This window comes from Canis lupus, chromosome 28, assembly GCF_011100685.1.
Source record: "Canis lupus familiaris isolate Mischka breed German Shepherd chromosome 28, alternate assembly UU_Cfam_GSD_1.0, whole genome shotgun sequence".
NCBI classification, from domain to species: domain Eukaryota; kingdom Metazoa; phylum Chordata; class Mammalia; order Carnivora; family Canidae; genus Canis; species Canis lupus.
The window spans coordinates 39,109,947-39,123,785 of NC_049249.1; the positions used below are offsets into that span (position 1 = coordinate 39,109,947).

A 13,839-nucleotide genomic window follows, 5' to 3' on the forward strand; every position below is an offset into this window, starting at 1 on the left:
CTGTACAAATAAATACCAGTGCTTCATCTCAATAAACTGTGGATCTGAAAAATGTCTGCAGCTCAGTAATACATCCAGGTTTTAATAGTAAAAGTGCTTTTGCATGACATCAAAGTGAAGACTATTCCTGCAATTAATCTTATACTAAATTTTATGATTTGATTTTATTTCAAAATACTTGCTGATGCTGTGAAATCCTACAGGAATTTTGCACCTAAAGAATAGGTAATTTTCCAGTGAATTATTGACTACCTTTAAAAAGAAGGATGGAACGTGAACGAGTGGATTGGTACAAAGTATTGAAAAACAATTGGGAAGAATTAGCTTATGGAAAGAAAAATATCCTCTTTTCAGACAAGACTAATAGATTTATAAAAGACTGATACACTTATTCTTCAGTACTAATGTGATAATAAGAAAATGATGTCAAAAAAGTACAGGACAAAAATGTGTCACAAAAGTATAATAAAATCATGGAACATAAGAGTGTCACTACAGTGCAGTAAAAAAAAAAAATCACATTACATACTTTGGGGAATGTAAATAGTTTTTAAAAAGAGACTGTCAAGTTATGGTACCAGATGAGAAAGAACGCTGGTGGTCTGTTGACAGTGCCTATATAACAACAGACAAGACAGCTTTGAAATTCAATGTACCAGTTTCAACTGCAAGAACACATTCCTCCTTGAGTTTTAATGTATTCTATTAAAGATGGTAAAAGACTGGGAAGTACTAAAACAGGCACACAGGACTTAGTAGTACAAGGGCAACAGAAACCAAACAGTCGGGTTTCCAGTGTGTGCAAGGAGTGGTTATTGACAACTGGTGTGGTGATGCTTAGAGAGTCACAGTCAGCATAACTGGGGAGGGGCTCTCTGGGGCATCCAGGTCAGTCCCCTGATGGATGGGGAAGTGCAGGGAGGTGAGGTGGTAGTTCAGGGCTCAGCTCTTGGTCTCCCTGGTGGGTGGAGTAGGTGCCAGGGTTTTTGGGCCAACATTATTGATCCTACGATAAAAAGTATGCCTGAATATTAAGAAGTGCATTGACAAATATACATAGACTTTTAAAAACTCACAAGTGTGTTAAACACTAAGCCATACTTGAACACATGGTATAGTTCAAGGTCACATAAGGGGTTCTTGCAATTTTTTCTCTTTACATACTGTGTCGGCGTGCAAATTAACGGGTGAAACAGGCAAACCCTGTGGTCAGCAGCTAGTGTGCGCTGTGTAGGAATTTGAAATCATGGGTATGAGAGAGAGAAGCTAAATTCTTGATTTTCTTTTTCTTACACAGGTTTCAGCAAGCAGATGGTGGAAATCCTTAACAAACATAATATTCAGTTTAGCAGTTTTGATATCTTCTCAGATGAAGAAGTTCGCCAGGGCCTCAAAACCTATTCCAACTGGCCCACCTATCCCCAGCTCTACGTTTCTGGAGAGCTTATAGGAGGACTTGATATAATTAAGGTTAGAACTGAGAAGTCTGTATCTGGTAAAGCATTTTCATTTACAGCACACTTTTCTAAGTGCAGTAATGAATCTAGAGTGTAAATCCCTTAAGAATATTTGTATTTATGAATATGAACCTGGAATAGATCCAATTATTTCTGATGAGGTTGTTGATATTCTGTATTACTGTATGATTCTGGAGATTTCTGTTGTGAATGTTTTCTTAAACTTACACATGTGTTTATTTCAGGAGCTGGAAGCATCCGACGAACTAGATACAATTTGCCCTAAAGCTCCCAAATTAGAGGAAAGGTAAGTGTATTCAAAGTTTCAAATAGTCTGCCATTTATTACTTTAAGTATATCTCATAATTCTTGGTTTTTGCATTGCTTTTTCCATATAGAAGTCGGGGATTTGTTTTTGTATCTCAAGGTCATAAATAGGTTGTTTGCAGTCAGACTAGCCATGAAAACTTGGGAAGGTCTCATTTGCACTGGAGAAATTTTTACACCAAATTAAAGATTAGGTGGAGGATATTCTTCGTTATTTATAGAAATGTCATTGTGTCAGTGGAACAACTCAAGTTTACTTCTTTCTCTGTGTTTCGGAGCTGGGATCCAGTGGTCCTGGTCCTCAGGTTTCAGAAGCAGTCGCTGTTTGTGGCATCATCAGAGTACGGAGTGTGAGGGGTGCCTAGTGTGAGGAGTGCAGGCTATGTGTGTGTTACATGTGTAAACACTTCAGGGTTTCACGCTGTCTTTTTAACCATGATAACTTAGAATTCAAGGAGATTTTGGAGCTGTGAAATTGGTCTTTGTTTTATGAAGGATCTCAATCAGCTTTTAAAGATTTTGTCTTATGGAAATTTTGGACTTTGGCCTGTAGGGAGGCTTAAAGGGATTTTTATTGTAATAAATTTGAATTAATGTAGAGGTTTAAAGAATTTATTTTGAAATACATCAGCATATCAGCCATTCATAGTTGGGGCTTGAGTCTGTGAGGTGAAATTTCCTCTTGTAATTTTATCACCATTCAGCATTTTGAGAATCTCTTGAAGTGTTTAATAATAAATAGCTCATTTATTTATCCTTGATTAGTAAATAGTATCCCATATATGTCATACTGACTTGTAAGTTCCACATTTTCTCAAAAGATTTATATCCTTTCCTGCCTTTTTGATAGGACAGTGATGCTTCTAGTACCTTTGTTGACTCTAGGTCCCCAGTTGTGTTTTTTTAGGGTTGGGGGAGGGGTAGAGGGGAGAGGATCTCAAGCCCACTCCACACCCAGTGCAGAGCCTGATGCGGGGCTTGATTTTGTGACCCTGAGATCATGACCTGAGTGAGACCAAGAGTTGGATGCTCACTGACTGAGCCACCCAGGTGTGCCCCCAGTTGCATTCTTTGCTGTATAACCTGAGTGGCTTGTGGAAGTTGTATAGCCTCAGGAGTTCGCTGGGCTTTGTGTGTGCTTACATCTGCTTTCAATCCAGTTTTCTGTCTTGACTACACTTGCTGTTGTTTGTGTCTCTGTCTTCATCAGATCTCTCTTTTCCTAATGTGGTGTGTCTATTTCCTTGTGGCCTCAGACACCAAAGATAACTGGCTAGAGTTACAGAGAGATCTTGTAGAGAGATATATTCATTGTGTTTTGTGTAATCATTTAAAGTGCTGCCAGAGTGCATAGAGCCAGAGCTGGAGTTCCTGGGTCTGGCGATTGTCTCTGTGGGTGGGACAGAGGGACTTGTTTCGGTTTTCTGGGTCCAGATTGTTGGGTTACTTTAGGTGACTGATGACAATTAGCACCATATTCTTTTCTTTTTCTGAGAATCAACCCAGCGTACTCTCTCCAAAGTGGATGTGACATAGCTGTGAGCGTGAGTTGTGGGTTTCATTTGTGATAACTTTGTTCTCTGAGGAGGTGTTGAGCTGTGAGAGTGACCCACAACACCAGTGGGAGGAAGATGGGGTGACTGACCACCATGGGGCTCAGAGGGTCTTGGGTAGCCCGTGTCCCGATGGGGACTGTCCTGAGATGGGTGACTGAACTTCAGGCTATATGCAGATGCTCCTGACAGCAAGTTAGAGCACGGGGTTTGAAGGCTTGTAGAAAATGGGAAGCACAGAGTTAGTATGGGAGCAATTGATTTGAATAGCTGGTGTTGGTTGGTGTTCCAGCACTTGACAGTTCCCCTCCCGGCATGACCTCATGGATATCGGGGAGTGTGGAGCTGTGTGCGACCTCATGGTAAAGAAGGCAGCACACAAGATCTGGTTTTGGAAGTTGTGGGTGGGCTCTGTATACAGGCCCCTTCTTGAACAATTCCTTATTGAGTTGGTTATTATTATTTTTTTAGTGCTGTGAGTTGATGGGCTTGAATTGCAACTCAAAGGAACATTCGTTGCCTTAAAAGCCATATTGTGTTTTATGGTGGCTCAGGGAGAGAATGAAATAAAGGAAAATGTCAATGCATTTGCTTGTTTAATGCCACTCAGAGCTGTGAACTATCATCCTGCTATCCCTCAAATATGCATGTTACTCCTGAAGCGGAGCAAAAGTGGTGTTTAATAATTGAGCTGAGCCATTTTATATCAATTTTCTCTCTTTAGGCTCAAAGTACTGACAAATAAAGCTTCTGTGATGCTCTTTATGAAAGGAAACAAACAGGTAAAGAACTCAAAAATGGTTTTATTTGTAATTTCTTTTGATGTTAACATCTTCAACAAGGGGACACTTAAATCTTTCTTCCTAGCTGTGGCTAATGAAGCTGTGGTGGCATCAGGAAGTTATCCAGGCCTTAATTGGTGCTTATGGAGATCAAACAAAGTAATCTACATTTTGCTTGACTTTATCATCAACATCTCAGTGGGGTGCATTTCTTTCTGCTGCCAAACTTGGTCAACACTGTTCACTCTGTCCTGGTTCTGTTAGTTGCTATCCTGTCCCCATCCGACTGAGGCCGTGGGCTCGTGTAATGGGCAGTTTGGTCCCAATACTTCCCGAGTAGAGGGAGCCCCAGAGCTCTCAGGGTGCACAGCCTTAGATCATCCTTTAAGAAGTCAGCGATGGAGAAATACACCCCATGGCATCGTGTGTGTTCAGCATGAGTTTGATGAATGAGTAAAACAGTTTGGCAGTTCTTATTTATAATGAGATGGTTCCTGTAGCTTTTTGGATGATGGTACATATTGGTTGTGCATCATTTTGAGTAGCAGGTTTGATAAATCACTCCTACCAACAGTTTGAGCAAAACTGATGATCATTTGTATTTGGACTGGAACGGAGATCTCCAGACACCAGGTTCTGTTACCTGCCTTTATTCTCATCCAGCTGTGGAGGCGGGCAAGGTGGGACAGCATGGCCTGTTTTGGAAGAGCAGAGGCTACAGCCCTGAGAGGCGAGGCTGAGGGGGCAGAGAGACTCGCGTTTACATTCCCTGTTGTCCTGGCGCTGTGCAGGCATTTGGGCCCCCTGCGTAACCTCCCCGGGCTTCACTGGCCCATGTATGAATGGATGGGGTGCTTCACAGAGTCACCTTGAGAATGAGGTTGAGAATAAATAACTAGTGTGAGAGTTAATACAAGTGATATGCTGAAACTAACTAGTTAATATAACTGGTCAGTGTAACTGTTACGGTGAAGGTAATGACTAGGAAACTGGTAATAAAGGTATCTGCATACTGGGATCACTAGGTTAGGACCTAAATTCCTTGACTAGTTCACCAGTTTTATTAAAATAGAGGAAATGAATACTTCCCAGTTGTGATATAGTTTCTATTTATATTTTGTTGGTGATTATTTAAAACAGATTTTTATTTTTAAAACACAAATTTTTCTAGGAGCCCAGCCAGTTTATATATGTCTTGGGAGCAGAATCATTCGTGCTGTTAAGTTTGTGTGGTACCTAGTCTTTTCCACTGGATTGCTGGGATTTGGGGCCTGATAGAAACGTCTAACAGTGTCATCGCCTCAAAAAAATTAAAAAAAAGTCTGGTACTCTGTAATGTAAAGATAAATTTTTTAAAATGGGAGTGACCGCCTAGTTGGCAACAGGAAGATGATGATCCTAATCACTGCAAAAAGGTTAAGTGAGGTGAGGTCATCTGTAGGAGTGAAATGGAGATCAAGACCCGAACTCGGTAAAGCATCAGGGTTCCACTCAGGGGAACCTTTGACCAGAGACTAAGGTTCCAGGGCTCATGCCCTCTCTGGTGGTTAGAGCCTAAAGTGTGCTGTCCCCGTGACAAACATTCCATGGGACCATGCCAGTAGGCTGAGTGGAAAATATAATACATCTTCACTCATTACTGCATTTTTCCCCCTAAATTTAGGAAGCAAAATGTGGATTCAGCAAACAAATTCTGGAAATACTCAATAGTACCGGGTACGTAAATCTTGTTTTCAAATAGTGTAAGAAATTTGACTTTTCAGTATTGCCATTGATGCCTCTCAGTTGTTACCACTGTATCCATGTTTTTATTTACTTTTGCTACAGGTTTTTTGTGAATGCTTTAACTTTGATGGTAATAGGATTTTCTGGCCAGTGTCAACGGATTGGTAACATAAAGAAGCTCATAACATAAAGGGGTTCATTGAAATAACTATTTGTCTACTTTCCCAGAGGAAAGTCCTTAACACACACACAAAGATATTTTAGGGAAAGTATATCACAGGTTTTTAATTTTCCTTAAAAAAATTTTTTGATTCTAAATAGTTTATGAGATGGATAAAGCACATGTGAAGGGCGTTATGTGCATCTGAGAAGCGGGGTGAATTAAATTGCTGTGTTCATGGTTTTAATCTTGTCAGTGATGACGCTGCCAGCTAAGAAAATTGCGTTGATTTTTCTGAGTAAAAACAAAAACTTTTTTTTTTCCTCAAAACTCCATATTGTATAGAATTTATCAAATGTTTTGGCTTTTTTCCCCTTATTATCTCATGATAGCTTTTTTTTTTTTTTTTTAATATTGTAAGTATTTTAGCCATAGTTTGAAATAGATTAACTAAACCTATGAAGTTATGGGAAAGGTAATGTTTTGAAATATTTAGATATTCACAGGCAGGGTTGAAAGTAGTCAGTTGAGTAGTACATGTTAAATATCACTCTAGGGACATAAAAAGCAAAATGATTGATTTCTTCAAAAGAAGCTTGTGACATTTTACAGAGGAGAGAGTCTAGAGAGTCTTTTGTCGTTTGGCCTCTAGGCTGCCCCTTCCTCACTGTGCCCGAGGACATATGGGAGATGGCTGGTTTCTGGCCATCAGTTACTACAGCCCCCTTTCTCCGTCTTCCCTCTGTGACAGCTCCCTGGCATGATACACGTAGTTCACCTATCCCTAATGAAAGTGTGTCCCCTTGGCGTGTCCCTCCGCAAGGTTGTGATGGTACGACAGCATTGGGCCATTTCATTTCAGCTCATGTGTTTGGTGGAATGTCTCTGTAACTTTACCTCTATCCCGTATCTGCCTGATGCTGTTTGGATTTGCAAGTCCTGGTTATCCCAGAGCAGAGAGGCGGCTTTGGGGACAGATGGAGTGCTCCCAGCTGCAGGCTTCCTTCACAGTCGGCTCTGCCATGAGCAGGGCCTCTTTAGCTTGAACAGAACATCATCTTGCTAAGAGCTATCAGTCTGTGGAGAAGAAGCTCCTGGCTTTTTATTCCTGCCCCCTGCACTCTTACACTTACTTTTCCTTCCTGGCCCTGTGACTCGTGCCTGGAGGGGCTGTGTATGGATTGTACATTGAGGTGTTTGAAGAAACCTTTTTTACAAGGAACTCTTAGGAGATGCCTTGGCGATCATGACGACATTCACACATCTATGGACGTGTGGGCCTGGGCCCCCTTTGGAACCCCCTCGGAGGTTGTTCTGTAACTCATTATTTTCATCACACTGTTCAGGTTGGGATCTGCCTCCTTTACTTCAGTCTGAAGGGAGAGTTCCATTGGATCTTTTTGTTTTAATCTTCTTTTGCTCTTTCAGATATTCCTGTTTTGGTACTTGGTGCTGAATTATCCTGTCATTTTTTTTTTTTTTTACTGTTTTCTGTAGCATGGACAGTTTTCTTGGAAACTTGTCTACTAAGTGAAGATTTCCCTACGATAGTGGTTTTGGTTTTATAGAAACCAAAGTTTATTTTTTATATGTGGCATTCTCTTTGGCCAGTTTTTGGGACCGCACATACACCCAGTGTCCCTGTGGGAGTCCTACATTCATACTCCTTCCTTGACCACCTGATAGTGGCATCCTTCCCAGCAGATATGGTTGGGTTTCCGTGCAGCAGTGAATGATTTTGCATTCATTATACAAGTGGTATTGATTATTCAGCATCCAGCCGTACCACTCTTCCTGTGTACACATATTGACAACAGCATGTGTGTTCTGAAATAAGTTTGTTTTCATGTGAGAAAGCACACCTCCATAAGGTAGCATTTGTTGGCAGTGCAGTTGTCCTGGCTGGTGAGCCTCTGGGCCAGCCATGGGTGTCCATGGGCATCAGAGCTGTTCCCTTCTGCTTCCTGAGCAGCTTCCACTAGGTCAGAAGCAGCAGCCCCAGGGATGAGGGCTGGAAATGCTGTGCCGTGTTAAGGATAGACTTGTGTAAACTTTGGGTACAAGTCTAACCTGGGGGTTGGCACACTGCAGCTGCCACCTACTTCTGTCAGTAAAGTTTTACTGGCACATAGCCTCACCCACTGTCTTCCTTGTCAGGCTGCTGCTGTGCTATGTAGCCCAGTAGAGCAGCTGCAGCAGACTGTGGCCTACAGAGTCTACATGTTTACTGTCTTGCCTGTTCAGAAGAAGTTTGCTAGTCCCTGTCTAACCCAGTGTTGTAGAGAAAAATCCAGATATGTTTGTGTCTTGGGCTGAATTGTTCTGTGTGGTACCAGCAGATTGAGAAGTAAAGTCATGTCCATTTTCCACAGTAAATGTCAGTAGCAACCAGTTTGTTTTTCTTGACAATTTTTAAAACACCAAGTAGGTTTTACAATTTTTGTTTAATAAAACCATTTCCTATTAAAATGTTTTCTCCTTTTTATAGTGTCGAATATGAGACATTCGATATATTGGAGGATGAAGAAGTAAGTTCTGTGTTTTATGTTTCTTGACCTTTGTCTTTAGTTTACTCATTAGGGTCCAATAGTAAGGTTTCAGAGTTCCTGTTGTTTCCATAGGTCCGGCAGGGATTAAAAACCTACTCCAATTGGCCCACGTACCCTCAGCTCTATGTGAAAGGGGAGCTTGTTGGAGGTCTGGATATTGTTAAGGTAAGGTTGGAGTTTATCGGGTACCTTAAAGATGGAAAATATTGGTATGTTCAAAAATTATAATTTTAGGGGAACCTGGGGCTCAGTTGGTGAAGTGTCTGCCTTTGGCTTAGGTCATGACCTCAGGGTCCTGGGATGGAGTCCTGTGTCGGGCTCCCTGCTCTGAGGGGATTCTGCTTCTCTCTCTCCCTCTGTACTCCTACCCCCGCTTATGTGCTTTCTCTCTCTGTCAGGTAAATAAAATCTTAAAAAAAAAAAAAAAAAAAAAGAAATTATAATTTTGTATTGAACAGTGACTGTGGGACTTCCTTGATTCTTTTCCTTCCTGGCCTCCTATCACTTCTGACCCCATGTTACCATTTCTGTGTCTGTGGTACTGGTTAGAGAACTTTCTCTGAGGTCAGATGTCTGACGTTATAAGTGGAAAATAAGTAGTAGGTAACTGCTTCTAGTTCTGTTTTAAAAGAAGTTTTAACTCCTGTTTTTGTAATGAGAGAGGACTCCAGCCCAAGGGTGAGTGACATCGGCCCTGTGCGCCAGGACGCTTTGTCAGCACAGGCTGCGCAGCCTGTGGTTGTAACTCCTGCTGCCTGTGTTCCCCACTTGACATCACACTTTGTAACACAGTGAGTGAGGCATTTTTCCTAGTAAACTGGCCTGATTCTTGGAGAAGAAAAAAAGGTTTAACATAGTAGCTCTCGAATAGCCCTGAAGCAACAGAAACACGTCTGCATTTGTTATGTTATATATACTTTTTATTTGTTTAAGACACAGACAGTCTTCAAACCCCAGATACTCCCGAGCCTGTTGTTGTCTGAGTGTTTTATCGCCTGTACCTTAGCCATTGCTAACTCTTGGGAAGATAACGATCAATAAATCTCATTTAATTCTAAAGCTGAGCTTCATGGGCCACTTCTTTAGGTCTGTAACAGGATGTTATAGGACTCTTGCTGTTCACCTGCTAAACACACATGTGGAAATTTGCGATACTGGTAACATCTTCCCCTGAGAGGATAGCTGGGGACAGTTCTTCGGTTTTGCCCCTTTGGGCTGTTTCTTGCAGAACTGAGCTCTTCATTTTTCGTCCCCTGGAAACATCAGTGATGTTCTACTTGAATGAGTTCTGGCTGGCCTTTAGGAGCATTGAGGGTATTTTTTGTCGAACGGTTGAATAAAGGAGTCACCCAGTATTCAACGACTCCGCCAATCTAGTGTCGTGAGAAAAAGCGGCTGATGAATAGTACTCCGTGCCCAGTTCACTGGTGCAGAGTATTTGTGCAGAGTGAGGATGTTTGGATCAGGTGAGCTTTCATTAGCTGCAGTGCCGGTTAGGAGGGTCCCACGGCGTTCCCACCGTGTACCTTCGTGCTTAGGCCATCCGCCCAGCCCTGAGATGAGGGGACCCCGAGCTAGAGAAGTGGTGTCACAGCTGTGGAGTCCAGGTTCTGCCTGCGGGCGGCGGGCCTCTCCTGGCCGCCTGCGCTCCGGGTCATGGGCTCAGAAACACCCTGTCTGCTCCTTTAGTGCAGTAGGATGTCTGCTTGCTAATGGGTGACGGTAGGAGAGCTCTAGACCTCGCCGGGTGTTATCTGGATTTGTGTGACAGAATCACACCTGTTAGGGTTTAACCAGAGAGGAGCCAAATGGATTTTAGTGGCTTTATTATAAAGATTGATATTCATGCTGCTTACTAATGACCTGAAAATTTGCATCAAATGAAATGTTTATCTCAAGCTAGAAAGTCTCATTTTCCATTTATTGTCACATTTTAAATTGGATAGCTGTGTTCCAAATTCTGAATCTGAAAGATAGCAGAAAATATTTCTGGATTTTTATATCTTTTTAAAGTGGTTTTTGGCCTTTTCACATACACTTTGTACTAGTACTGTAGCCTTTCCAGCTTGGGTTGGCACCGTGATGCCTGTGTGCCACCCTTGGGCCTGTAGGTGTCATGTGTATTGCACTTGAGTGGACTTGAACATCCCATTGCTGCTTTCTTCCACATTTGTGTTTGCACACCACTCACCATTGTCCCCTATTTACTGCTGTTGTTTAAATAGAAGGAGTCATCGGGTTGCTCGGATTGCCTTGTGCGTTAATGCTGAACGATCTGTTGGTTTTTGAGTGCCTTCTACCTTCAATTTTGTAATCTGATGGCATGCTCAGTTTTTATGGTGTGGTATTTGGTTTCCGTGTGTTGGTAGACTGGAGTTTCAATCCAACACACAGGCTCTCGGATTTGGATGCAATCTGAGATGGTTTGGACCCTTCCATTTTTTTGACTTTACCTATACGTGTTATTTTTGCTTTCTGTTTTTGTTGTTAGGAACTGAAAGACAATGGTGAGCTGCTGCCGGTGCTGAAAGGGGAGAACTAGGGACTGTTATGCTCAGTGCCCAACTGTTACAGGAAACACTTCGTCATGGTGGGGACGCTCACGACTCTGTTTTCAGAGACTGCTGCTCACCCAGTTAGAGTCGGTGTATTCCACAAGCTCGTGCTAAATTCATGTATGTTTTGTTTGTTTTTCACCGAACACAATGCAATAAACATCTTCAAATCCGATTAAAAACACTTGTGTAAAAAAGCTGCATTTCTTTACAGTGATGTTAAATATATAGTAATTAATCTACTTTAAATTTCTTTTCATACTATGTGGGAATGAAGCAGCTGAGAAATAGGCAGGCTCAGAAGATGCAGAAGGAGGGTGATGGCGTCTGAAATGCATAATCGTAGTTAGAACAGCTCATAGACCAAACCAGTGGCTCCCCTCAATGGCCAAAGATCTCCTTACAGCTTGGAAAAATTCATCTGAAAATTTGTTTCTGAAAGCATCCCTGCACATGGCCGTGGTGAGATTGCAGAAGCGACATAGGGCTCTGCAGATTCGGAGACTCATTTCAGAAGGTAGCAGGGGCATGGTGGCAAGCGGCAGCTCAGAGGAAGATGGGTTCTCGTGAGTGTTTTCCTACCCTCATGTGCTTCACAACAGGGAGAAGATCTGGAGGCTGGGGCAGAAGGGGGGCTGGGGCAGAGGCATGAGAGGCTGTCAGTTTGGGTTAAGCACCACAATTTATTTTAATCATTATATTGAAAGCACTGATTTAGCCCTTAAATAGGCTGAGAGCATCCTGAGGTCCATGACAATTTCAGTAGGAGTTTTGATCCTGAATCTCACATATTTACAGAATAGTTGCTCATTAGACCTTTGGGCATGAATTAAGGTGGTGGCTGGATTTGCCTCCACGGCTCTTAGACGTTTTTCAGTGCTCATGACACATGTTCCCTTTATTAGATTTCCCCAGTCTGCCGGTTTGGGTGGTTGAGGCTCCACAGAAATTCTGGAGGTGGTAAGGAAAGAGGTGCAAAAGTCAGCGGCTTCCATGAGAAGAAACCAGAGTGAAGTTAGCCTCTCACCGGGGCACGAGCACCTGGGTGTCCCTGTGTTCCATTGGATTGTGTGGAGGAGAGAGCTGACTTCTGTTGTATGTTACAAAGGGGAGGGGATCCCTGGGTGGCGCAGCGGTTTGGCGCCTGCCTTTGGCCCAGGGCGCGATCCTGGAGACCCGGGGTCGAATCCCACGTCGGGCTCCCGGTGCATGGAGCCTGCTTCTCCCTCTGCCTGTGTCTCTGCCTCTCTCTCTCTCTCTCTCTGTGTGACTATCATAAAAAGAAAAAAAAAAAAAAAAAAGGTGGGGGGGAGTCTGCAAAATCCCAAAGGTGGACATGGCCTTCTCACATCCTGTCAGAGGAGGATGCCGTCATGATGGCTTTCCTTGCCAGTGTGTGTAATTAGAGGGGGCTTCTTTGGGCACTGGCCCATGAATTTCTTTTTTCCATTTAAAACAAATCATTGCATAAGTGAAACCTTTAAAATGTAGATGGAAATGGAATTGTAACAAACTATTAAGCCGTTGGTGTTGGGGATGCCATGAACCACGGAAGAACAACAGTGCATAATTTTCTCGTATCTTGTGTCCCATGCTGAAAGCATCGCATAGTGCTTTCGTGACTTTCGTTCTGTCTGCAAGCGCCACCTGCCAACAGGTCAGCTTTTAGCTTCACCTTACCCTAAGCAAGAATATCTTTGTTATCACAGATTTGATAAGCTCATTTTTTTCCCTAATGCATATTTAAATAAATACAATGCATACATTTTAGCAAATGCCCATCTCCAATTTGGGAACCACCGTTCTGGCCTAGGATGGTGGTTCTGATAACATAAATGCTCACACATTGTAGGATGACCTTCCCTTCCTGCAGGTGAATCTTGCATGATGCAAGACTTGAGTGGTGTCATCCTTGGTTGAGCATCACAGTTTGAGTTAGGGTGAGTGTTCAGTATTTGGGGAGTTGTCACTTGGTTAAATTCTGTAAATGGTTGGCTTCATCGGCTCCAGGAATGTTGGAGTGGCAGTGTGCATATTTCTAATAGGTGTTTCCAGCTAGACACTGGGAAGGTCAGGGATCTCGTTCCTACAAACTGGTTTAGGTATTCCTAACCTGATTTTATTAAGGTATACTTTATGAGCAAGGCAAGTGATTCTTGGGCCCCACTGAACTTCCAAGTTCTGTAGGCAGTCCCAGGTCTAATTTTCTAATGAAAATGGAGACTACCCTTATAGTAATGTTATGTCATTTTTAAAAAAGATTTTTATTTATTTATTCATGAGAGACACAGAGTGTAAGAGAGGCAGAGACACAGGCAGAGGGAGTAGCTAGCTCCATGCAGGGAGCCTGATGTGGGACTTGATCCCAGGACTCCAGGATCACGCCCTGGGCCAAAGGCAGTTGCTAAACCACTGAGCTACCCAGGCGTCCCAGTTTTGTCAAAATCGAAATCCTCTCTCCGATCTATAGATCCTAGGGAAGGTTACTCCCAGTGCTTGAGAGATGGTTGAGCCCACAAGGTAAGTGACCGTGTCATTGGGATGTTGCCCTGTCCAGGCTTTGTTGGGAGAGACTCCAGGCAGGTGCTGTGGGAGGGTTTTAGTGAATTTGGATGTTTCAGAGGGAGTAGGGGTATGTGTGTGGGTCGCAGGGCTGAGCTGCACTGCAGTTGGAGGAGCGCTGATAAGCTTTTGGGGAGCAGGGCCCTCTGCAACCCCAGCTCTGCCTGTT

At 42.8% G+C, this 13,839-nt stretch overlaps 1 protein-coding gene across 5 annotated transcripts in view; it reads left to right on the forward strand.

The window, feature by feature from the left end:
* Window positions 1-11,292, forward strand: part of GLRX3 (glutaredoxin 3) — a 30,733-nt gene extending 19,441 nt beyond the window's left edge. For 4 of the 5 annotated variants that reach the window (XM_038579140.1, XM_038579145.1, XM_038579141.1 and 1 more), the window contains exons 5-11: window positions 1,298-1,470; window positions 1,703-1,764; window positions 4,062-4,119; window positions 5,783-5,835; window positions 8,493-8,532; window positions 8,626-8,718; window positions 11,045-11,292. In XM_038579140.1, the coding sequence (XP_038435068.1) occupies window positions 1,298-1,470; window positions 1,703-1,764; window positions 4,062-4,119; window positions 5,783-5,835; window positions 8,493-8,532; window positions 8,626-8,718; window positions 11,045-11,095 (530 nt within the window). In that variant the 3' untranslated portion in view covers window positions 11,096-11,292. Of the gene's footprint in view, window positions 1-1,297; window positions 1,471-1,702; window positions 1,765-4,061; window positions 4,120-5,782; window positions 5,836-8,492; window positions 8,533-8,605; window positions 8,719-11,044 lie in introns of those variants that run through there. The other variant, XM_038579142.1, reaches the window with a different exon arrangement.
* Window positions 11,293-13,839: the final 2,547 nt, after the last annotated feature.